Here is a 25031-nt window from a genome sequence, read left to right on the forward strand (position 1 = left end):
ATATAAAGTTAGACCCTAAAATGTTTGGTCCGCTGCTGAATCATCAAATGCAACAAGACTTATTCGTTTTGGTGTTCCAAGCTTTTTTGCTTTGTTGGCTGCTGCCCTATTTTAGATTAATAGTCCAACAAAATTTATATATATGAATCTTTGTTTATTTGATGCTGAAATTTTTTTTATTATTGTTTTTGGGATGGGGGCTTGCTTGATGAGATTATATTATGAGATTTCATTTCATCAATTGCAACCAAAACGCATGTACTTAGAGATATCATAGAGCAATTCAATGATTCTTTAATTCTTTGATCATTTTGCCATATTACAGTATCTTCATCAATGTATTAACATTTTTTTGATGCAAAGAAAGCAGGATAGATTCTGCAGAATTGAAGAAGATAGTATTCCTGAATATGAATTCTATAACAATCTGAATAGTTGAATCACTAGTTCATTATATGTTGTATATAAGGATGGCCAAAAACCTTGAACCCATGGATATCTATTGAGATTATCCGGAGTTTTAACGGAACTCGCAAAATCCCCACGGGGATGAGGACCCCTCCCCACCAAAGATGCTGGAGCTTTCGTACTATTATTGGAGCCCTGAAAGTGTTCGGTATTGTTGAATGATGGTGATAAAAAAATTATTTGGAGAGAAAAAATTATGATTGAATGATGACGATCGAAAATCAGGAAGTGGAAGGATATATGCAGGGAAAATTAGTATTTGGAGGCAAAATTAGCGACCACTCAGAATTCTGTATTGTTTCACTTTAACACCCCCATAACAAAACTCCAAGCCAGTAACTTTTTTTAAAAGGGAAAAGTCTATTAAAAATTAAAAAGCCCATCCATCAAAATACTATAGGTACGAACATTTGGAGTAACGTTTCTAAGCACCATATCACTTAACAAATCAATGGCTTCCTTATATTGACCCTCAAGACACAATCCAAAAATGAGAGAACTGTATGTGATAACATTAGGAGAAATTCCCTTAGCAAGCATTTCAGAGTATAAATGAAAAGCCTGACTTACAAGTGTATCCTTGCAGAGGCTATCAATAATTGCGCTGTACATGAAGACATTAGGAGCAATGCCATACCGTGGGATCTTTCTCAACACTTGAATAGCAGCTGACGTGCGTCCGGTTTTACAGAGCCCATTGATCAAGGTCCCATAAGTGACTTGATTAAAGTGAAATCCATGAGACAGCACTCTGTCATGAAAGCGCACTGCTTTTTCAACACTACCACAGAGAAAGAGGCCTTTAACGAGTGTATTCAATGTTACCGTATCAGGTTGATAATCCATTCTGAAAATCTTGGCCAATACAGAGAAAGCAAGCGTCATACGACCCACGCCGCAACAACAATTAATTACGATGCTCAAAGTAAATAAGTCGGGAGCGATTCCTCTGGCTTGCAATTGCTGAAAAAGGGAAATGGCGGTGGGGAAATGGTTGGTCTTGGCAAGAGACCCCAAAATCTTGTTAAATTGGATTATTGATGGAGGGCGACGCATAGAGAGCATGCGAGTGAAGGAATCAACAGCTTCATCAACGTGGCGAAGGGATGGGGGCTCAGAATGAGAGTGAAGGGATGAAGAGGAAGGGAAGGAAACAAAATTAGGGATTTGGAGAAGAGAATACCTAAAAATGAAAGTGATCGTTGAGGTTGAGGATGACAACATTTTAGTGATTCGCACTTTCGCTGTTGTGTAAGTTTGAGGGAGTTTGCTAACTCTGCGGAAATAGTCCTCTGTTTCGAACACCCCCCATACTAATGAAAGGTCTCCAGACTCCAGTTCCGTTTTAATTGGGTTCTATTGATTTTTTTTTTCTTTTTTTTTTTTATCAATTTTATGAATTGGACGTATATACCAAATAAATTACAAGGCTTGGGCGAGTAATGGTTTCATTATGCTCGAGAAAAAAAGGTGATCTATCAAACAACGACGCAATAACAATAAAATTTAATTATTTTATTAGTTCTTATCATTTGATTAAATTTTTGGAATCTAAAAAATTATAATTAAATTTTTATAATTAAATTTTTATTAATTGTTATTTAAAGATCAAATTGCATTACTAATTTTTATATTTTTACTAAAATTACAAATTAATCTTTACATTTTAAAAATTTATAATTAAATTCTTGTACAAAATATAATTTTGTTGTAATTAAGTCTTTAATAACATTTATCGTAAAAAAAAACGCAAATTTATTATAATGTTATCTTCTTTTTTTTCTCTTTTTTTTCTTCTCCTGTTTTTTTATTCTTCTTTAATAATAATACGACTTTAACAACAACAATGCCAAAATCATTACTGATGATCAAATTTATGAACACACAGTAAAAACCAAAATTAACGGAAATTATACAAACTATCACGATAATATGAACTATTATCATGAATGAACTAAATTCAATTCATCCCAATTATATTTAAATTATCAATAATTAAAATATTTCCCTCATCATAAACAAAATCCTTCTCTCTAACAACTCAATCTTACTAATCAAATCCCTCGTAGTAAAGTCACCAAAAAAAATTCCTCATAGTATGTCTTTGGATCCCACCCATAGACACATACCGATCCAAGAATTCACAATCCATCAACGTCTTTTCCTCCATTGCTCCAACACCATCACCGCCATCAACCTCAAACGCACCATTTTGGAACGCAGGAAGCTTCTCATCCTCTTCCCATCCCATAACTTCTGCCAATGCCTCGCCGCCAAGCCGTTTTTGAAATTAATGGTGATAATGCCAGAAACACGACGTTATTTTGGCAGAATCAAAGATTCTCATTGGTGTAGGGACTAATTTACAATTTTATCAAAGTATAGGAATCAACTGTGTAATTTAATTTTATTTAAAATTTTTTAATAATTTTAAATATTTACTTTTAAAATAAATAGTATTTTTTAATTAAAAAAATGAGATGATCTAACTGAAAGTTTTAATCTAGTATATAGATTTAATTACAAATTTTAAAATATAAAAAATTAATTAAAAACTTGATAAAATTATAAATGTTAATAAAATAATTAAATATAATAATAATAACAACAAAGAGATATGTTATCTTTAGAAAAGTATAACATGATCAGATGATTTTAAGATTTATGGTTTAGAAAATTTGTTGAATAGTATAAAGTTAAAAGAGGCTGAATTAGTATGTTTGAAGTGGTTAGCATCACACTTATTATAATTTTGCTGATACACTTAATATACACCTGTTTATAAAATTTTGTCCAACTCTACTATATATTTTTTCGAGTGAAGTGGAAGACCAAAAATATTTAATATTATGCTAGGAAAGAATATATTAGAAAATTTATACTTGGAGAATATTCATGCTCTAACAATTAATCAGAGTTAATTTTTGTTTCTATCTCTTGATAATTGTTTATTTATATTAAAAAAATTATCAAATAATATTGACAAATCAACTTATTATTAGAAAAAAATTGAATGGAATAAATAAAAAATTGTCACCTAATAAAATATTGCACCCCATAGCTATTAGTTATTATCATTAAAATTAGGGACGCAAAATAATAATTTTTTACCAAGAAATAATGACTGCTTTTCAGGTCTATTAATTTCAATAAATTTTTTTAATGTGAATTCATTCAAGGTTTAATCATTCTATTGATCTCTATAGTTTCGCAAAATTTTTAATTAGATTCCTATACTTTTTTTTCTTTTTAATTGGGTCTTTACACCAATTTTTTTTTTCAATTAGGTCTCTCTTGGTAGTAATTGACTTAATTATATAGGGACCTAACTAAAAAAAATTGGTGCAGAAACTTAAATAAAAGAAAAAAATGTAAGAACTCAATTGAAAAAAAAAATTGGTGCAAGAACCTAATTAAAAAGAAAAAAAAAGTATAGGAACCTAATTGAAAATTTCGCGAAATGAATTAAACCTTCATTCAACAATATGTATTTCTAAACATGTTTTTTTTTTTTTGGTAAAATGTATTTCTAAACATTAAGGACCTTGGGAAGTTTCAAAAATAAATTTTTTAAACTTTTGACTTATGAAAAGTAGTAGTATTAATGTTTAGTGCAATTTTTAAAATCAAATTGCAACTTTCTAAGAAGCTATTTAAGAGCTTATAAAGAAGTTTAAAAAAATGACTTCTTTCTTAATACTATTATTTTTTATTATATTTCTATAAAATAAGCACTTTTAAAATTAAAAATTCAAATACAAAATAACTTATTTATAAACTACTTTTAATATAATTATTTATTATTTAAGCTATTTTTTCAAAAAAAAGTTTAATTAAATTGTTTACCAAACTGAACCTAATAGCTACTACTATTTGAAGTCTTGGACATACAATGAAAAACATGCAGAAGACCAAATCTGGGTCCTGATAAATAAACCACCCCCCCCCCCAAAAAAAGAGATTCTAATATACATCATTCCAAAAAAAAACTCACAAAAAGCATAGAAAAAGTATAGGAACAACAATCAATAAAATTAAAAAAACACACAAAAAAGGTCTCGAAGCCCATCTGTAGAAAAACTTCACTAATTATTTATCCTATAGAGGAAACAAAACTTCTGTAACGAAGCAGAAAAGCTGTCCAAGACTTGGTAAATATATTTGCTCTAGAGTATGCTACTTGTGTTCATCATGTGAAGAAAAAAAAAAGTTTCATTAGCATAGCAATAGTCTTTTATTATATCACATTTTCTTTACTTTTTTATTTCACTTAAAAAATACCGATAAAAATTATATTTTATAGACAACAACTTATATGTAAATATTTTTATATAAAATAATATTTAAAAATTATTAAATAATTTAATAAATTTTACTAAATTATTATCTAACAAAAATTTTAACTATTAATTTTATATAAAGATAATTTAATGTAAGTCTATTTTATAACATTAATTAAAAAAAGCAAATTGAAAAGATATATTTTCTCTTTGAATAAATACTCAAATTGACTCCGTACTCAAAGAGAATGAGAGAAGGAGAAAGCGGGGGCGAGCGGTTGAGGGTGAAACACGGTGAGGAAGATGGCCATGCCATCGGAAGAGATAAGGGGGAGAGCGTGGGTGGGTGTGTATCCGGTGTTAAGGAGGGTTCTTCTCGAGAGGGGTTAGGAAAGCCATCCAAGGTCTCTTTTAGAGATAAAGTCATTGGTGCAGAAAAGTCTAAGGCCTTTGCATTAGTAGGGTCTTTATCTGGGAATGGTATCGCGACGGTGACAGGTAAGCAGGGTGATTCTCGTCCACCAAGTGTCAGTTTTACCAAGGAGGCAAAGAGTTGTCTAGCTGAACCTTATAAGGAAGCCATCGTGATCAAGGTGCTGGATAAGTATTATGGCTACACGGCTTTCATGCATAAGCTCCGGATAGTATGGCGCATCAAAGGAGGGTTTGATTTGTTGGATGTGGGGTTTGGATATTTTTTGGTTAAATTTGATATTGCTGGGGATCGTGAGAAAGTCATTCTTGGTGGCCCGTGGTTGATAGACGGTCACTATGTTGCAGTAAAGCCATGGGATGTGGATTTTAGGCCATGCGAAAAATCCTTTGGATCAACGTTGGTATGGATTCGAGTCTCGGGACTTCCAATTTAGTGCTACCAGGAACAAGCAATGCTGCGAATTGCTTCTGCAATTGGGATTCCAGTGAAAGTAGATTTGGCTACTAAGCTTGCAGAAAGAGAAAAATATGCCCGAGCTTGTGTTCAAATTAATCTTGAGTTGCCTGTAATCAAACATATTATAGTGGAGGGTGTGACTTATGAAGTGGAGTACGAGAGTTTACAGTTGATTTGTGCTACTTGTGCACGGTATGGGCATGATAAATCGTTGTGCATGGAGAAGGAGTCCTTGGAAGGAAACATAAATTCCTTTGGTGATGGAAAAAATAATGAAGCCCCAACACTAGTGCCACACAATAATCATGAGATTCAAAAAGAGGCTGAATCAGAAGCTCGTGATTTGGGTGAGAAATTAGGAGTTGTTAAAGGGAAGGATGTGGTTACGGAATCATTGGCTCCTCACGTGCCTGATGGTCTTGTTAATGAGGCATGCATGGATGATGGAGAGGGCTGGCAACAAGTGCTGCGTAAGAAAAAATTTACAATGGGCCAGTCATCAGGTTTGAAGGACCAAGATGGAAAGCAGCACAAGTTTGGTTCGAGAAGGGTTCCAAGGCCCAATTTGCATGGTGATGGAGGCAAATCAACTGGCATTAGGATGGGGAAACAAGAAAAATATGAAATTGCGCCATCTCCATCGCGCAGAACTCCTGCACGTCGTGGAATTTCTCTACGGAAGCGTCCTCGGCCTTCCTCCTTGCAGAACTCACCAGTTGATAAAAATGGTGGTGCAACGGAGGAAACCTTAGTAGATGGAAGCATGGCAGGTGCAGTGTCAGGGGGTCCAAAAGTGGCAATTATTGAGGATCAGAGTGTGCTAGTACCGCAGGACAAACCACCTATTGAGGTTGGTGATTCTGTTTAGAGTTTATGTTCTTATTTATTCTGTCCCTATTATTTATGGATAGTTTAAATATGATTGTTTGGAATATTAGGGGTGCTTCTAATAAGTTAGCCCGGGTGCATTGTAAGGAACTTGTTAGGAAATTTAGACCTGTTTTTTTTATTGTGGTTGAAACTCACTCCCCTTTTCAGCATTTAAAATTATTTTGGGAAAGGTTGGGGTATCACTCTGTTGGTATAGAAGAGGCAGAGGGGCATAAGGGAGGTATTTGGTTTCTATCCTCTATGAAGGGTGTTTGTTGTAAGTTCATTGATGCTTTTAATCAGGGTGTTACTGTTGAGGTTCACTTTGATAATTTAATTTGGAGGTGTAGTGGTATTTATGGCAGTCCTCAATTTAATAAAAGGGTTCTCCTTTGGGATTATCTTGTTGCACAATCCATGGTTTTTCAAGGACCTTGGATTGTTCTTGGTGATTTTAATGAAGTCAAATTTTCTCATGAATCTAAGGGCTGTCAATTTTCTCATCAAAGAGCAGACATGTTTGCTACTTCATTAGGAGATAGTGGTTTGTTTGATCTGAAGACTATCGGGAGGCAGTTTTCTTGGTACAGGAGGGTGAAAAATTATGTTGACGTGGCAAAAAAGCTTGATCGAGTCTGTATAAATAGTAGTTGGTTATCTATCTTTCCAGAGGCTTATGCAGAAGTTTTAAATAGGCTTCAGTCTGATCATTGCCCTATTCTGGTGCGTTGTAAAGGTCGTCCTCAGCCTAAAGGGAATCGACCTTTCCAATTTGTTGCTGCTTGGGCTACTCATCCTGGGTATAAAGATATTGTGAACCAGTCATGGTGGTCTGGTAATAGAGGAATTCATGGCAAGCTTTCAGAAGTACAGAAGAATTCACTAGAGTTTAACTCGAAGGTATTTGGTAACATTTTTGTTAAGAAATGTGAATTAGAGCAGCAGATTAATTATTTACAAAAGCGTTTGGAAGTGGTGGATAGTATTTATTTGCGTCAGAAAGAGCAACAGTTAGTTGATGATTATAATAATACTCTAGTGCAAGAAGAGCTCCTATGGTTCCAAAAGTCCAGAGAGCAGTGGGTAAGGTTCGGGGATAGGAATACAAGATTCTTTCATATTCAAACTCTTGCGCGAAGGAAGCATAATAAGATTCATGGCCTTTTTCTCAAGGATGGAGTGTGGGAAACTGATCCAGAGGTTCTGAGTCAAGAAGCAGAGTCTTTCTATAAAAGCTTATTCTGTCATTTGGATGATGTTGATTTGGGTTGCCTTGGTGATGTGCCTCTTCCTTCTCTGAATGAGGAAGCTTGCAATAATCTTACGGCACCGGTTACTATGGAGGAAGTCAAAACAGCTGTTTTTCACATGAACTCTTTTAAAGCTCCGGGTCCTGATGGGTTTCAATCTTTCTTCTTCAAAGAATATTGGGAGATCATTGGTCTTGATGTTTGGAAGATGGTTAAGCAGGCATTCTCCGGTGTTACTATTGATCCGAGAATGTTGGAGACTTTACTGGTTCTCATTCCAAAGGTTGAATCACCGGTATCTATGAAAAATTTCAGGCCGATTAGTCTCTGCAATGTAGTTTACAAGATCATCACGAAGGTCCTTGTTAATAGGCTTCGTCCTCATCTTGCGGAGATTGTTGGCCCGCTTCAAGGAGGATTTATTCCGGGACGAGGAACTCCTGACAACATCATTATTGCTCAAGAAGTCCTCCACTTTATGAAGAAGACTAAATCAAAGAAAGGCACACTGGCCTTTAAGATTGATCTGGAGAAAGCTTATGACAGAGTTGACTGGAGGTTTTTAGCTCATACCCTTAAGAGCTTTGGTTTTCCTATTCCTACACTTAATTTGATTATGAATTGTGTCACTGCTTCTTCCTTATCTATTCTTTGGAATGGGAGTCGTCTGAATGGCTTTACTCCTAGCCGAGGTCTTAGACAAGGAGACCCTATGTCACCCTATCTTTTTGTGTTGTGTATGGAGCGACTGGCATGCTTTATTAGTCATCAGGTTGATTTGGGTTTGTGGGAGCCGGTTGCTATTTCTAGAGGGGGACCAAGAATATCCCATTTAATGTTTGCGGATGACTTGCTTCTATTTTGTAAAGCTACAAAGAGACAAGTGCAAAATGTGATGTTGGTTTTAGAGACTTTTTGCAAAGCATCTGGGATGAAGATTAATGTGGAGAAGTCTAAAGCGCTTTGCTCCAAGAATGTCTCTGCAACAAGGAAAGAGGTTTTCACTGGGGTATCCTCTATCAGATTTGTCCAGGATTTGGGCAAGTATCTTGGAGTTACCCTTAGCCATTCTAGGGTGACTCGTTCAGCTTTCAATGGTGTCCTGGATAAGATTCGGAGTAGGCTAGCAAGCTGGAAAGGGAGTTTACTCAATCGGGCTGGTAGACTCTGCTTGGTTAATTCTGTTGCCGCTGCTATTCCCACGTACCAGATGCAGGTCTCTATTTTTCCCAAAGGAATCATTAGTAAATTGGAGTCTATGATGAGGAATTTTCTTTGGAAAGGACAAGTTGATGGAAGAGGATTGAATCTTGTTAGTTGGAAGGTACTGGTTACTCCAAAAAAATATGGAGGTTTGGGGATTAGAGATCCTTATTGTGTAAATATTGCTCTTCTTGGGAAGCTAGTTTGGACTTTTTTCCAGCAGCCAAACAAGCTATGGGTCCAATTATTGGATGCCAAATACCGATCATCTCTATATGACTGTTTTAGTTATCCTAAGAACAAGGACTCTCCCATTTGGAGGTGTCTTTGCAAGGCTTGGAAAGTGTTGAAGGATGAGTTTGCTTGGTGTATTGGAGATTTGAACCAGAATTTTTGGTTTTCTAGCTGGAGGAGAGAAGGACGGTTATCTAATGAGATGGATTATGTCCACATCTCTGATTCGAATCTCCGGATACAGGATATTTGGTCGGTTGGTAGGTGGCATTTGGATACTCTTTATTCTCCTTTATCTCAAAATCTGAAAGATAATATTCTCTCTTACAATCCAGATGAACAAGCAGGTCTGGAAGTGGGTTGGTATTGGAGTGGGTCTGCTGCCAAAGTCTATGACTCACGCAATGGTTACTTGTGGTTGTGTAAGCAGCTGTTTGGTTGGGAGGAGAGGGAGAATTGGCTTTGGCTTTGGCGTCAGCTTGTTCCGGAAAAGCATAAGTTTTTGGCTTGGTTGTGTCTTAAGGAGGCTCTTCCTACTGCAAGTTTTCGCTTTAGAAGAGGGATGTCGTCATCGGATAGGTGTCCAAGATGTCTTTCTAGCCAGGAATCGGTTATACATTGTATTCGGGATTGTCCAAAAGCTCAGCTTGTCTGGCAAAGGTTGGATATTCCTTGTCATCCTTTGGATTTGAAGAACTGGTTCTTGTATCATAGCAGAGAGCACCCGTTCAAGTTCTTTTCGGGACTTTGGTGGATATGGCGAGCAAGGAATAACGACATCTTTAATCCCCATAAAACTTGGCCTCCGGAAAAAGTCATTTGTCTGGCATTAACTTCAAAAAAGGAGCTTAGAAATATTTTTGAATTACAACGTATGTCCCTTCCCTCTACTCTAAATGATTTTTGGAATCCCCCATCCATTGGTACTTTTAAGATTAATTGTGATGCTAGTTATTTTGGTTCGGGTGATAGTGTTGGTTTTGCTTGTGTTATTAGAGATTGTAATGGGAGCTGGCAAAGGGGGTGTTTGGGAATGATTGAGAGTAATAGTATTCTTCAAGGAGAATTGTTTGCTATTTGGAGAGGATATCTCTTAGCTTGGGATGTGGGTCAACGAGATGTTATTTGTGAGACGGATTGTGTGGAAGCATTTAATCTTGTTACTCAAGATGGTTTTGGGTTTATTGATCCACTGGTGCTCAAAATAAGAGATATCATGCATTGGAATTGGCGTGTTGACTTTCGTTTGATTATGAGAGATGCAAACACGGTGGCAGATACTATGGCAAAGATGGCGATGAAGTTACAACTTTCGCATGTGGAGCTTCTTTCACCTTGGGAGGAGTTTAAGAGTAGTCTTAAACAGGACTGTCCCTCTATTTAAACAGTTCTTTGTTTTGTTTCTTTTGTTTTTCTTTGTTTAATTTATTTCAGTCACAAAAAAAAAAAATACTCAAATTGGTTCCTAAAAAATTACCCGATCTCCAAATTTGTTCTCGAAAAAAAAATTAATCAAAATTGTACCCAAAAAATTTAAAAATGGTCACGTTAGTCCTTCCGTCTCCCCTCCGTTCATTCTGTCAGTAACGACGTTAAATCTTACTTATGTGGTTGTTAGTGTGTCATATTAACATGACAGGTTGGTGCAGAATGGCTGATGACAAGATATGTTTAGAAATTTTTGTCAAATTAGTCCTAAAGAGAATAAATCCTAATCTCTTATTCTCGTTAAATGCCATTGTTGTTGCAGCAACAAATTAATTGTGCAGAGGCCAAAATTGTTGTTGAACTACATCATGGGCAGCATCTAGTTGGCCGGAGTCTAGACAAGGATACAATATGGTTGAAAACTATGCATAATATAATATATATTCCTGCTAATAACTTATAATCCTCTTGCTGCTACCTTCATCTTAAAAGTCAGAGATTTTGACTAAACTTCAAAGCTACTTGGTACTGTATAGTGTATTGGCCTTGGGCTATTTAAACTCTATATTTCTTTCCGTGTGTGTTTTTGAAAGATTCTTGAGAATGAAAGTTGAAATTAAAATGATCTGAAAAATGTAAAGTAGCCTTATAAAGAATGATACAAAGAATGTACTCATAATAAATAAATGCAATTCATGTTACTACTACATACATTCTGAAGCTCTCGTTACATTCGTGGAGAAGCGAAAATGGGGTGAAATAGACAGAAAAATTTTGGGCAAACTGCAACGCTGCCAAACGTCTCCTAAGAGATCTAGCATTGCCACAATTTTTTAGAATTACAAAAAAAATTGAAAATTGTTATTTTAATGACTAATGAGAGAATGATCACAGAACAAGTCATATGAACAGGACAAGTAATATAGATTCCAAACAAGATAATATGATACTCACTTGAGTTCATTTCAGAATCCATGTCTATGTGGTGAGGTGAGTAACACATAGAGTGTTAAATTCTATCAGCATATTTTCTGCAACCAAATTAAAGTTGATACGAAAAGTTTCTTGAAAAAAGAAGTATCTGTCAACATAACTAGCATGATCAAAAGATAAAATTAAATTACTAAATTTCATTCATACACAAAGGACGAAAGTAAATTAATTAATATATACTATTATCGTATATAAATTTCTCTAAACTAACCTTTAAGATAATGATATTGATACAATTATACCAAGAAACAATCAAATTATAACAACAACCCTTTCTAATGTCAAGTGCAATTGTACCCACATTTCAAGTTTAAATCCAGAGTTTAAGCATTCAATTCTAAGCTGAAAATATAAATTAACCGAAGAAACATTAGACAAGGAAGTACTTTTCAATAACCTTTGACTTCTCCCCGATAAGATTTAACAAGCACTCGAGACCCACGAACATAATGGGGATTCCCTTTGTCTAAAATGGTTTTAACCGTTTGTGGATCAATAAACGTCACAAAGCCAAACATCCTTTTCTGCTGGAGGTGAGAACCAAAGTCGAAGGATTGGATTAGAGAGATGTTCTATTTTGAGAAGAAAGATAGAATAGACCGTAATGAAAAAGGGTTGAAAAGGGTGACCAAAGAAAACAACGCCTTTGAAGCTTTTGTTGACTTGTGACACTAACAGACAGGTAAGCAAATGATGACGTTGTTTGTCAAATAACAGACAGAAAGACTAACATGAGTATTTTTAAATTTTTTGGGGACAATTCTGATTAATTTTATTTTTCGAAGACCAATTTTAAAGATCGAATAATCTTTCAGGCATCAATTTGAGTATTTACTCTTTTCCCTTTGTTACTACAATTAATCCGTTTAAATTGGCTTCTCAATTACTTTTCTAAAAGAAAAAGAAATGTTGACTAAACTAACAAAAATTTATGTTTGATCCGCTAAAAAGATCATTTTAAAAGATAAAAGACATTTAATTTTAATATACAGAAAATATAAATTATTTTATATCTTAAATAACTATTCATATTATTTTTACAAATATAACATCACGTATTAAATATATGTATATAATAAAATACTAAAGCACTTTTATACTTTTTTTTTTCCATCAAATTTACACCAAAAGACATTATTTTTACGAGTTTGATAAAAATATAAATAATATTATTTTTTTAGCAAGAAAGGTGAAGAAGTTATGTTTTATTTAGTAAAATTTTTACTTTTTTTTAAAGTAATTTATAGAAATTAACTTTTAAAAGATAACATTTTAAAAATTATAACATTAATAAATTAAATTAAAACTAATTTTCAATAAATAGAAGTAATAATAGCATTTAGTAAAATAATTTTTAAAATTTAAAAATACTATAATATACATTAATATAAAAATTATATTTAGATATCAATTAATGTATAAGATTATATTAGATTTTTTAATTTTAATATGCAAAATTATTTTTGAAAAATTCCATTTTAAATGCTTTTAAAAACACTTCTATCTTTTAAAATTTGTAAGTACAAATACATAATCTTTCTTATATACCAAATGCAAAATAAAAAATTTGTACTTTTAAATAAAAAATACTTTTTCAAAAAATTTTACCAAACCAAGCCTTAGACATAACACTTGGACCCATCCAAATAAAAAAATGAAAAACAAAAAAAGAATAAAAAGCTTATCCAATTTGCATTTACAGCACCAAACAATTTCCACGCACTATCAATTTTTTTCCCATTCAAGCTACAACTGCAACATTTCATAATTTATGCACATCAAAATTTAGAATTGATTACAGCAAAATTATAAAGAATTGTGTACACAAACAAATGGTACAAACTGATAATGACTCCACCGAAGAAAAAAAAAACTGGGAAGAAAGAAAATAAAAAAAAAAGAAAGGAAAGGGTCAAGACTGAAAAGAATCAGAGCCTCACAGGACTGAATGAGCAAAAATACTATACAACTCGTCAAGTCCCTAGTTTTCAACCAAGTATTCTAGTTTAAAAATGAGGAGTGCTAGGGGGCCAGCAATTTTTGTGATTTGTAGCCATCAAATAACTATCAATGATGATTTTAATGGTGTGAGATTGGCATGAAATTTCATCCAATGGCTCACATTTCTTTGCTGGTTACATGCTGGCTAGAATTTGAAAAAGTTACTGGCCTCCTAGACTTTTCCTTTAAGAATTGTGTAATCAAGTCCCTATCATGCATAAAAATCTTTAAGAGAAAACGAGTCGTCATTAAGGGGTTTCTTGAAACTGGCTTGCACTTTATAAAGATTTTTTATTAAAAAAATGGTTATATTGAAACAAAACTGTACCTTGGCAAGATCAAATGTGTATTTCCTTTCATGTGATTATTCATATCAGATAGAACAAGTGGTTTTCAGAATGCTATAAGCAAGAGTTCTGATATCTTAGAATACGGATAAAATGATTGAAGAGTACACTCACGTCTGCTAGCATTGATTGATAATATCCGTGATAGCAGGGTCCATATCATCTGTAATGACAAGGCAACAATGCTGGAAACCGACAGCACCCACAACTTGCATCGGATTCATTCCACCCCAGGGCTGTTGCAAAGTAGAGAGCTCCCATAATATGACTCAAAGTATAAACATCGCACCGGGATATCCAATCACCACTTGTTATCATAAAATTATGAATGCCTTAAAAGGGTGGCAAAACCAATGAGAAGAACGACGAGACAAGGAAGCCAAAGAACAACACTTATATGTAATAAAAACTCCAACTTATTTTTTCCTATGCCAGATGATTCAGGTTAGAGAGGAACACAGACTATGAAATCCTCCTCCACAAGCAAAATAAAGAAAAATTTAATGACGAAAACCAATGATAACTGAGCTTACTTTTCATTTGAAGGTTCATTTCTTAATACTTCAGGCACCATCCACTCGGCCTGCAACATGTCATAAAAAATGAATATATTGCAATGCCAAACAAACGCTTAGCAGCAAAACTAAATGCGTGCAGAATATTGGAACTGATCACGCATACGAAAGAGAGGAGCTTGAGGTAGAGATGAAAAGCATGTAGTTACACTAAGGCCCCATTTGGCAATTATCAGAGGACACAGACCTATTTGAAACTCTTACCAAACAATAACTTTAGGCCTCAACAAAATTAAGAAAGATTTGCTCATTTGTTACCAAAGAACATTCATCGTAGTAGAGTAAGTTGGTAAAGTCTAGAGAAGAGTTACAAGAGTTGGTTATGAAAGAACTGTTGGCTGTTAGAACAGTGCCAGCTACATAGGAGAGCTGTTAGTTACAGCTATCATAAATAATTTTAAGAATGAACGGACTGTTGTGCCTTTTGTACTAGCTTGCACAGCAAGCTACCCTTCTCTATACATAAGCACAGATTAGTGATAAGCTCACTAGTAATGCAGATCATAAATTTCTTGTCTTTCTCTTCAAATCCTCTTCTCTTTCTCACTCTGTTTTCTTCCTTCTCTCATTCTCTCAAACCTTATTCAATTGACATTTTCTTGGCACATAGAACTTGTAATTGTATTATAAATTGAACATAACATAAGCCGAGGCTAAAGATAGGTATTCATCATCACAAAAGGATTAATATAACATGTCAAACATAATGAATTTTTAAACGGCAAGAAGCTCCTGGTTTTCCAAATTTTTTGTTAAAAGATAATAGCAAATGCCTCCATTTGTGTATGTTTGTATAGATTTAGAAGAATATAAAGCACAACGAACATAAAAAATATGCAGCAAAATGTAGAACAAGAACATGAAAGAACGAATAATTCAGAATGCAGAGGGTATGACACAGTATTTGAGCTTAGAAATAAGGATTATGACAGCTTACTGTTCCTGCAGTTAATCTGGAAGAAAGGAATGTAATGTGCTTCATTCTTGATAAGCCAAAATCACATAACTATACGAAAGAAAAAAAGAAAGGGTGAAAAAAACCAATTAAACCATATCTACAGGTAGCATTCAGCATGCTATCAAGAAAATTCAAACATGACAATTAGTTGACACCTTCACAACCCAATTTTTATCAACAAGAAGATTTAGTGACTTCAAATCACGGTGTACAATCACTGGAGTGCAGTTGTGCAAATGGTTTATTCCTCGGGCCTGTAGATTCAAGAGATATATGTCACGTCAACTGAGTTTCACTAATTATGGCAATAATTTTCTTAATGAAACTACATCGCAATAAAAGAAAAACGAATCTTACAGTATCGAGGGCCATCTCAACTGCCTTTGCTCATCTAGTTGATTGTTTGGCAGATGAATTAGTCTATACAAACTTCCTCTGCACTAGCAAATATAAAGTTCAGACTTCTGAGTCATTAAAAGTAATCCTTCTAGAACAACATTAATCAAAATAATAAATAAATGTAAAGAAATTCATCAAATAAAATCAAATTCAATTTCAAAGAGTTCTGTATTGTTTCACTTTTAACACCTCCGTCACAACAACACACAATCCAAGAGCATGCGAGTGAAGGAATCAACAGCTTCATCAAGTAATTGGGACTGAGAGGGAGAGTGTAGGGATGAAGTTGAAGGGAAGCAAAGACGGAGAGCGGACTGGGGAACAGAATTTGGGAATTGAAAAGCATACCTTAATTTGATTGGTGAGGATGAGAAGAATGACAACATTCTTGCAATCAAAACTCAAGAGGAGCAGTGGTGGAACTTGAAACAAAATTTTGGGGACAGATAGAAAATAATTGTCAAAATGTTTTGATATGAATCTCAGATACCCTCGTCTAATCTCATCTCTCTGGTTTGGGTGATATTGTCAAACTTAAAACTGTTTTTTAAGATCTCGTTCCAAAAAGTTAAGGTTAAAGTCATGAGATGTAACTTTTAGAACTTTTGAAGGTTATATCCCACTTTTTTCGTAATTCATTAGAGTAGAAGAACTATCTACAGGTGTTGATATTGTAAAAGTTATATGTTCTCCTTCTTAAACATTAGCTTTTTTCTTAAAAAATGTATCAATTCTTTGATTTTTTATTATTATTTTATATAAAAATTTGAATATATATCCTGTAAAATATGTAAAGAAGAAGTTAGAAGGACAAATATTAAAATTTATAATATTTATTGAATTTTTTTATTAATTTATACAAATACAATAATATTAATACTTATTGAATATTTTATTATTTTTTATCATATAAAAAATTAAATTAAATAAATAGTAAAATATAAAATAATATTAAATTAAATAAATAAAAAATATCTAATTTTTTATATTTGAACTAAAGATAGAGAGAGTGTTGTTTATTGAACTTATTAGATACTTTAAGTCATAGTAAAGTATTTAAGTCAATTGAACTATTTTTTATCTTTTAAAAAAATACTAGTAAATTTTTTATAAATAGTTTGGGGGGCCATGACCCCCTCGTCTGAACTAAGTTCTGCCACTGAAGAGAGTATGGTAAAATGGAATGCGTTGAGTCGAAGAGTGCTTTCCACCTTACCATGTTGGTTTGCGAGGAAAATAGAAGCAAAGAAAAAGAGAGGAAAGGTAATTACTAATTAAAGAAAATTGATTATTTTTTATTGTTTAGTCAGAAAAAAGTTAGAAATAAAAAGTTGAATAATGTAAAAAAATTGATGGGATTTAATAAATTTTTTTTAATATTAAAAGAAAAGGAGTAAAAAATTTGTTATGTTTTTTTTATTTTTAATAGTATTCTTTTTTTTTTAATATATTTTATAATATAAAAATAAAATTATTTTTTATAATATTTTTTATTTAAATATATTTAAGAAAAATAAAAATATATTTAATTTTTAATTTTTTATTTCTTATTTTTTTTATTTCTTTTCTTTTAACTAAACATATTAGAGAGTGAGAATAGTATCAAATTTATTTGAGATTATTTTTTTAAGAGAAAATTTTAAACGACAGTGAGGTTTAATAAAAAATTACGGAGTAATTATTTAAATCAGATCCTAAGAATTTTAAAATTGAACATTTTAGTCCCTAAGAAAAATTAATACACAGATTAATCTCCAAGATTTTACTTTGACAGACAAATCAGTCCCAGTTCATTTTCCGGCAGAATAATTACCCAGATTAGTCCCCAAAGATTTTAAAAATAGATATTTTAGTCCCCCAAAAAATTAATGTACAAATCAATCCCCAATGTTTCTTTCCGTTAGACATAATAATTCTTCCTCTAAAAATATAATAATAATAATAATAATAATAATAATAATAATAATAATAATAATAATAAATTATTATTATTATTATTAAGTGACTATATATATATATATATATATATATATATATATATATATATATATATATATATATATATATATAAAAGAATCTAATGAATAAATTTATCATTAAAAAAATACAAAAAAATACACCTTGTGCAATTAATAATAATAATAATAATAATAATAATAATAATAATAATAATAATAATAATATTATTATTATTATTATTATTATTATTATTATTATTATTTTATTTTTGGATGAAGGACTGTCATGTCTAATGGAGAGAAATGTTGGAGATTGGTTTATACATTAATTTTTTTGGAGACTAAAATGTCCGTTTTTAAAATCTTTGGGGATTGATCTGGGTAATTACTCAAAAATTATGTCTCCAATCCTTAATCTTTATTTCTGTAAAACTAATTAATCTTTTTGTTAATATTTTTTTCTATATTAATGAAATAAACCTGTGTAACATATTAAACTATTGATTTATCTGTTAAAAACTAATTAGGATTGATAGATTTTTTTGTTGGGAGTCTGGTGTTTTGGGTAGTTGTTGGGGTCGTTTAGATTTTTTTATATATTTTTGTTACCGTTTTTAAATACATTGGTTAAATTTACTATGTCAAATTAAGTAATATTAGTAATTTTTAATTTATTTTTACTTATAAAAATTAAATTGAGAATATATTCGTGATTAATGTGTCACATAAATATATTCTGACGAGATATCATTAACGTGAGGACTAATTAGTCTCACAATGTTAAAGAACGAGGGCCAAAATTGATATTTTTTTTTTTTGGGGCTCCTGGTCCTTAGAAGAAATTTCTAGGGATGGAGATGGATATTTATTCTTTGTTTAGTTGTTTCTACTTTTAAAATTTGTCAAAACTAAAGAACTAAGAGATTGGATCCTCTTAATTTTTTTTATTTGAGGGGATAAAATGTGATCTCTTACCATATATTTTATAGATGGGATCAAGAGAAAATATCTACTTATCTATCTACTTCTACTTTATATACTAAAATTGGATTTTTCCCTCAACTAATGGAAGTGAGGTGTCGATTTCTCATTAATCCATTTTCCCGCCAAAATGAATATACTATTTTCTCTTCTAAGTTTATTTTATTAGGGCTGGGCTACACATACAAGCTTACAAGCTTACAAGTTGGCCCAGCCCAAACAGAAGCCACGCGCATAAAGAGAGACAACATGGCGCGTCAAAATCACGCACTCAACACTACAACCGTTACGTATGGAAAACTCTTCCACTTCTTCCACTTCTCAAAACGCTTCGAAAACAAGGAAACCCTTCCATTTTCGAGCGAAAATCAAAGTTCAAAACATACAAATCGTTCTTCGAAACCTCCATCAAAACACGATCAAACTCTCCGTGAAGAATCTGAAGCAAAGCAACAATACTCAACGTAAGTTCGTTAAGATTCCTGTATATTTTACTTTTCTTCTACGCCGTTCTTCTAGGGTTTACTTCTTGCTTCTTTGTTACACTGTTCTAAGTTCTACGTCGTTCTACGTTCTTGTTTTAAGTTCTCCTGCTATTGTTGTTGATTTTTGGGGGTTTATTCCGTAGATTGGGGGGTGTATACTGCTTGAACTTGTAATGTGGCTTGATATTGAAGCATGTTTGACTGATATCTGACTGATATATATGGATACTGTATCTGAATAATATCTATGGGAGTATCTCACTGTTATCAACGGGTGTATCTGATTCTTACATATGGGTGTATCTTACTGTTATCAATGGGTGTATCTGACTCATATATGCGTGTATCTTACTGAGATCTCAATTAATTTGATATTGAAGCATGTTTGAGTGATACCTGACTGATATAAATGGATTTATCTGAATCATATCTATGGGTGTATCTCACTGTTATCAATGAGTGTATCTGAATCATATCTATGGGTGTATCTTACTGTTATCAATGGGTGTATCTGACTCATATATATGAGTGTATCGTACTGATGTCTTTGGGTGTATTTTACGTTTCAGAGAAAATGGCAGCAAGAAACAAAACAAAAGACCTTAAGTGTGCCACACATCTCCTGAGTGATAAGTTCAGAAACATGACTGAGGAGAAGAAGGCAATTGTGAGGGATCTTGAATTCGGTGGGTTGATGCACATCCCACCACTTAGGGTGGATCACCAACTCTTAAGGGAACTGACAAATAACTTCAAACTTGGGGAGAACAGACTGAAGACAGGATATGGTTCTTTCCAAATAACACCAAAAATAATAGGTGATGCGCTTGGCATCAATGCAACAGGTAACTAGCTCAAAATTATAGGTGTATATTAAGTTGATGCTTGGGTGTATTTAAGGTTGATGCTTGAGTGTATTTGAACCGACCTTGATACTTTGTTGTTTTTCTTTTTGTAGGAAATCTATTTCTTGAGAAAGTTGAGTATAAGAAACTCTCTGATGATGACAAAATAATTTTTAGAAGATTCCAGGGTAAGACCCTCAAAAGTCTTACCGATGAAATGATGGAAATCGGCGTTGGCAACGAAGAGGAACGCCTGATGTTCAAGAGGATATTCATCCTCTACATACAGATGGCGTTCCTTTTGCCAACGACGATAAACAAAATATCACCCGTGCACCTGGCCCCAATTTTTAACATGGACGGCATATCGGAGAGAAACTGGGGGGGGGCATGTTTTGACCTTCTTGATCAAGGGCATCACAGACTACCAGGAGAAGAAGAAGAAGGCAATTGATGGCTGCCTCTTTGCCCTGATGATAATATACTTTCATCTTTCTGAAAACAAAGGCAAGAAGAGGGCTGAAAGACCACCAAAGCCTTGGATTGCCAACTGGACTAAGGAGCAGTTGGTGGAAAGAATGACTGCAGAAAGAGAGGAAATTTTGGTAAGTAAACATAATATGTTGCTTGTATTTTATTTACCTGAATGCTGCTAGCTAAAATATCTAATGTTTCAGGGGATTGTGAAGATGGCGGAGACAAGAGCAAGAGAAAAAATGAAAAAAAAAAGAAAAAAAATAAAAAAAACAAGAAATAAAAAAAACAAAAAAAGGAAGGCGAGTCCAACATCATCTTCAGAGACAGAAACAGCTACTGACATTGACACTTCTACCTCTGAGTCTGAGACTCAAGAAGACTCAGAGGATTCAGGAAGAAAACACCCCAGCAAAAAGGGGAAAAAGTAAGTACCATACTTGGGTGTAATTTCTTTTTTGAGTTGGGTGTATTTTGTTCATCACGTTGGGTGTGTGTAGTTTATTAAGCTGGGTGTGTTCGTTTGCTGCGTTGGATGTATATTGTATATTCAGTTGGGTGTATGTTGTGAATTTATTTGGGTGTATTTTTAGTATGTTCTAAATAATGATTGTTTGCCTTCCAGAATGGACTCCAGAAAAAGAAAGCAGAGGCAAGAGGAGTCAGATTCTGATTCAGAATCTGAATCTGAACCAAGTGATGAGTAATGTCCTGAAATTATTACTCCTTTCTTTTGGCTTCATTATAAAGATTTCGTGTATTAACTAAAGTGTCTATTATTAACTTATAGGAGCGAAGAATCATCACCTGTAGAGAAGGAGAAGGAGAAGAAAAAAACAAAAACAACACCAAAAAAGTAAGCACTTCTTTGCATATAATTAGATTAGACGACTATTCTGTGATAAAATTAATTTCTTATTTCTGATTGGTACTCTTTTCTTTCCACCCAGAACACAACCAAAAAAGAAAAAAGTTGTTGTGGAGGATTCACCTCCTAAAGAAGATCAATACTTTGACCGGTACAGTACCTCGTAAGCTATATTACCGTCTATCATCGTAATTATTTTTGTTAACGTCTTCTTTTATGAATGTAGTGAGACATATGAAATATCAAGTGACGAACTAGATGAATGGCTAGGGCAAAATAAATCTGCTGCAGAGGGGTATGTCTTGCTGAGCTGTCTATTTCATATTTTGGTGTGTTTTGTATGCTAATAATTGTTTCTTGTTTTCCAGGGAGAACCAAGCAGACCTGCGATCGACAGAAGGTCGCTATGTGTCGTCTGAAACGTAAGAAGCTTTACTATTTAATAAAATCTTGTTATCATGATTTGGGTGTATTTTGTGGAACCATTTCGGTGTATTGTGTTGATCAAGTTGGGTGTATGTTGTTTATTAAGTTGGGATATTTCGTTTGTTGTGTTGGGTGTATATTGTCCATTCGGTCGGTTGTATCTTGTGCATTCATTTGAGTGTATTTTATACCTGTATCTTATTTTGTCTGAATAACATGAGATCTGTTTTAGAATGCCGGCTGTGAACTTGGGAAGTGATGCTCCTTCCTCTCAAGGGCGCACAGAACAGAGTAGTGTAAACCAGCCGTCACAGAGCATGTAATTTCTCTTTCAAATAATCGTTACTTTTGTTCTTCTATTACCCTTCTACTTCTAATTCTGTATATATTTTTTTTTAGAAAAAAAAGCCCTTTATTATTTTATTCAAGAAAAAAAAGGCAGGAAAAAAAAGCAAAAACTGCAAGTATGTAAGTTCTCAAAAAAACAAAGCCTGTCTTCTTTTTGAATTGTTCGGGTGTATTTCTTGAATTTCTTTGGGTGTATTTTAGGTTGAGTCCGTCTGATTCGAATATGATGGTTGTGAGGGAACAGACACCGTCGGAAGCGCTTGCAGTGTGAGTTTTCCAATAATATTTCAACCTTATAACCTTATTATTTTCAAAGGCGTTGTTAACCTTTCACTTTTCTTCTTGTTTAGAGTCCCGATTCAGGTTTTTGTGCCAGCATCCCAAACAACCACTGAGACAGATTTTGAACCAACCCCTATGCTACAGATTGAAGGGACTACAGAAACGTAAGAAATAGTATTGAGTGTATGTTTGTTTAGAGTTTGGGTGTATATTAGCTAACAGTTTGGGTGTATATTGTTCCTGATTAGTTTTTTTTACGCCGTGATTAATTTTTGGTAACTGTGCAGCACTCCTGAAACCCCCAAACAACTTCAAGAGACCACACCCACGGTTCCCCCAGCTCCAACTAAAATGTAAGTTCATCAGACTAAAATCAATCTTTGCTTATCATCCGTATATTCTTATTCTTATACATGATGACGTAGTCATCCAGACGCAGAAGACGCTGCTGCCCTGTTAATGATGGCACGGACAGCATCCTATGTTCCTAAAACAGATCCAGGGGTGCCATCATTCAGCCTTGCATTGACTGATTCGAGCCATGAGGGGGCATCAAGGCAGGAGACAGAATGGACAAAATCTCCTGAATCTGCAAATTTGATAGAAGAATTGGACAATTTGGTCCAAAAAATAGCAAGCAGTGCGGCGAAGGAAAACAACAAAAGTCCACAAATTGAGAGGGGGACTGGGGGAGAAAGTTCTGAAAAGTTTCGAACTCCTGGGGGATTATATCAGATTACAGATGATATGAAACAAAAGTGCTACATCTGGGGGACGAGACTGAAGGAAGATGCAGATGGCAATACTAACGAGTATGAGGAGATGTGCACTCTGATTGGCCAAGGAGAATACATTTTGATGAGAATGCACCTTGTATCCCTCCAGGCAAAAAGTGATATAGAATCTCAGGTAATATTAGAACAACATTAATGTTTTTACACCAAAGTCAATTGCAATGCTTATTAATGTAAAATTGATTTTGGCATATATTTCTAGATTGTATCTGCCATCTGCCTCATCCTCAACCAGAAAAATGAAAAGAGGTTTCAAGAACAAATATACTGTCTCCCCCCCGATATTGTGGTAAGTGTTACTTCTACGAGCTTTGGGTGTATTTTCTGTATTGATTTGGCTGTATTTTTTACGTTCCATTGGGTGTAAGTTTAGTATTTCATTTCTTGTTTCGCAATTCTTGCAGTGCATGGCGCTTTCGGATCACCCAAAGGGGGAATTCATATCACCAAAAACGAAAAGGGAATTCAAAGTGGAAGCCTACCCGAGTTTCATTCCCTTCATAGATAAAAAAAAATTAACTTCGCATCAATATGTAAGTTTTCGTTTACTAAATTTGTTAGTACGCTTATTTACTTATATGCCAAATAAAATAACACACTGTTGAAATGTGGGAATCCTTCAGATTTTTGCTCCTGTTTGCCACTCGGGGCATTGGTGGTTATGGCTCATAAATACAAGAAAGCGAAAATGTCATATACTTGACCCGCTACACAAAAAAGCTCCAAGCGATGAGAGAAAGGACATTAATAAATTCACTGTAAGTTGCCTCTGTCTTGTTTACTTTAATATTTAGGTCTATTTCGTTAGTTGTGTTGGGTGTATATTGTCCATTCAGTTGGGTGTATCTTGTGCATTTATTCGGGTGTATTACTGATTTATTTTGCTATTTAAGGGATATGTATTTTCAAGATTGATAACATATACCGGCGGGAAACCTCTGCAGAAAGGGGAGAATGAGAAAAAAATTAAATCATCATATGTTAAAATATCAGGCCAAAAAACAAGGTATAAATTTGTGAGTCTGAACATTAAACTTTCGTAAATGAGATTTGTAATTTATTTTCTTCATTTTCAGCTATGACTGCGCTATCTATGTTATGAAGTGGATGGAGTTAATTGAGCCGGAAAACATAAAAAAGGGGAAGTATGAATGGGATAATTGGCCACAGGTAACTGTCTTTAGAACTATATAACTCTGTATTACTTTACTGAATTAATATTGCTGTTTAAACAGAATATACTTTTTAATTGTAGGAGGAGGTGGACCACTATAGAGTGGAGTATGCTTCCCGGATACTATTCAGTGAGATGAATAGAGAAAGAGATCGGGCAATTAGGGAGAGTAGTGCTATAAGGCTGTCGAAGCCATCCTCTGTATTATTGAGTCCGTTTTGTCAGATTAATTCTGCTGATATAGAAACTGCGTAATCCAACTGCTGGGTAGTTTGTAAATTGAACAAATGATGTAAATATTTGCCATTTATCAACAAGTTCTGTTCCATGTATATTTTTTCCCATAGTTAAACTATCTGTGCTGGTAAACTGTCTGTGATGTATTCAAAAGCTGTATTACAGATGGTAAAATATGAAGAAAAAATCAAGGCATATATAAACGCAAATTATAAACTGTTACACCCAACGCAGGTCTAATAATACACCCAACATTGCGTA

At 33.6% G+C, this 25031-nt stretch overlaps 3 protein-coding genes across 3 annotated transcripts; 1 reads left to right on the top strand and 2 right to left on the bottom strand.

Annotated features, from left to right (window-relative positions):
* Positions 1-482: 482 nt before the first annotated feature.
* Positions 483-2719, bottom strand: LOC107644161 (uncharacterized). Its single transcript, XM_088487333.1, has 2 exons — positions 2584-2719; positions 483-1760 (listed from the first exon to the last, which is right to left on the bottom strand). The coding sequence occupies exons 1-2, from the start codon at positions 2717-2719 to the stop codon at positions 832-834; spliced, it is 1065 nt and encodes a 354-aa protein (XP_088343459.1). The 3' UTR covers positions 483-831.
* Positions 2720-14402: 11683 nt separating this feature from the next.
* Positions 14403-16259, bottom strand: LOC107644156 (putative serine/threonine-protein kinase SIS8). Its single transcript, XM_088487930.1, has 5 exons — positions 16088-16259; positions 15857-15934; positions 15655-15753; positions 15479-15547; positions 14403-14549 (listed from the first exon to the last, which is right to left on the bottom strand). The coding sequence occupies exons 2-5, from the start codon at positions 15869-15871 to the stop codon at positions 14496-14498; spliced, it is 237 nt and encodes a 78-aa protein (XP_088344056.1). The 5' UTR covers positions 15872-15934; positions 16088-16259; the 3' UTR covers positions 14403-14495.
* Positions 16260-23766: 7507 nt separating this feature from the next.
* On the top strand, positions 23767-24788 carry LOC110265399 (uncharacterized). Its single transcript, XM_088487929.1, has 5 exons — positions 23767-23892; positions 23983-24117; positions 24253-24365; positions 24436-24529; positions 24615-24788. Exons 1-5 carry the CDS (start codon positions 23767-23769, stop codon positions 24786-24788), a joined length of 642 nt encoding a protein of 213 aa, XP_088344055.1.
* Positions 24789-25031: the final 243 nt, after the last annotated feature.

The sequence above is a fragment of the Arachis ipaensis genome, chromosome B5 (genome assembly GCF_059453495.1).
Source record: "Arachis ipaensis isolate K30076 ecotype BB chromosome B5, ASM5945349v1, whole genome shotgun sequence".
In the NCBI taxonomy this organism is placed as follows: domain Eukaryota; kingdom Viridiplantae; phylum Streptophyta; class Magnoliopsida; order Fabales; family Fabaceae; genus Arachis; species Arachis ipaensis.

What these genes read in the sequence shown, in the direction of transcription:
- LOC107644161 (XM_088487333.1), bottom strand. Translation starts at nt 2,719, where the DNA reads ATGGGATGGGAAGAGGATGAGAAGCTTCCTGCGTTCCAAAATGGTGCG. An exon ending in GGATCGGTATGTGTCTATGG is followed by an intron (nt 1,761 to 2,583) that starts GTGGGATCCAAA and finishes TGTTCGAAACAG; the next exon opens with AGGACTATTTCCGCAGAGTT.
- LOC107644156 (XM_088487930.1), bottom strand. An exon ending in ATAAAAATTGGGTTGTGAAG is followed by an intron (nt 15,548 to 15,654) that starts GTGTCAACTAAT and finishes TCTTTCGTATAG; the next exon opens with TTATGTGATTTTGGCTTATC. An exon ending in CCAGATTAACTGCAGGAACA is followed by an intron (nt 14,550 to 15,478) that starts GTAAGCTGTCAT and finishes GACATGTTGCAG; the next exon opens with GCCGAGTGGATGGTGCCTGA.
- LOC110265399 (XM_088487929.1), top strand. Translation starts at nt 23,767, where the DNA reads ATGGCGCTTTCGGATCACCCAAAGGGGGAATTCATATCACCAAAAACG. An exon ending in AGGACATTAATAAATTCACT is followed by an intron (nt 24,118 to 24,252) that starts GTAAGTTGCCTC and finishes TTGCTATTTAAG; the next exon opens with GGATATGTATTTTCAAGATT. An exon ending in AATGGGATAATTGGCCACAG is followed by an intron (nt 24,530 to 24,614) that starts GTAACTGTCTTT and finishes TTTTAATTGTAG; the next exon opens with GAGGAGGTGGACCACTATAG.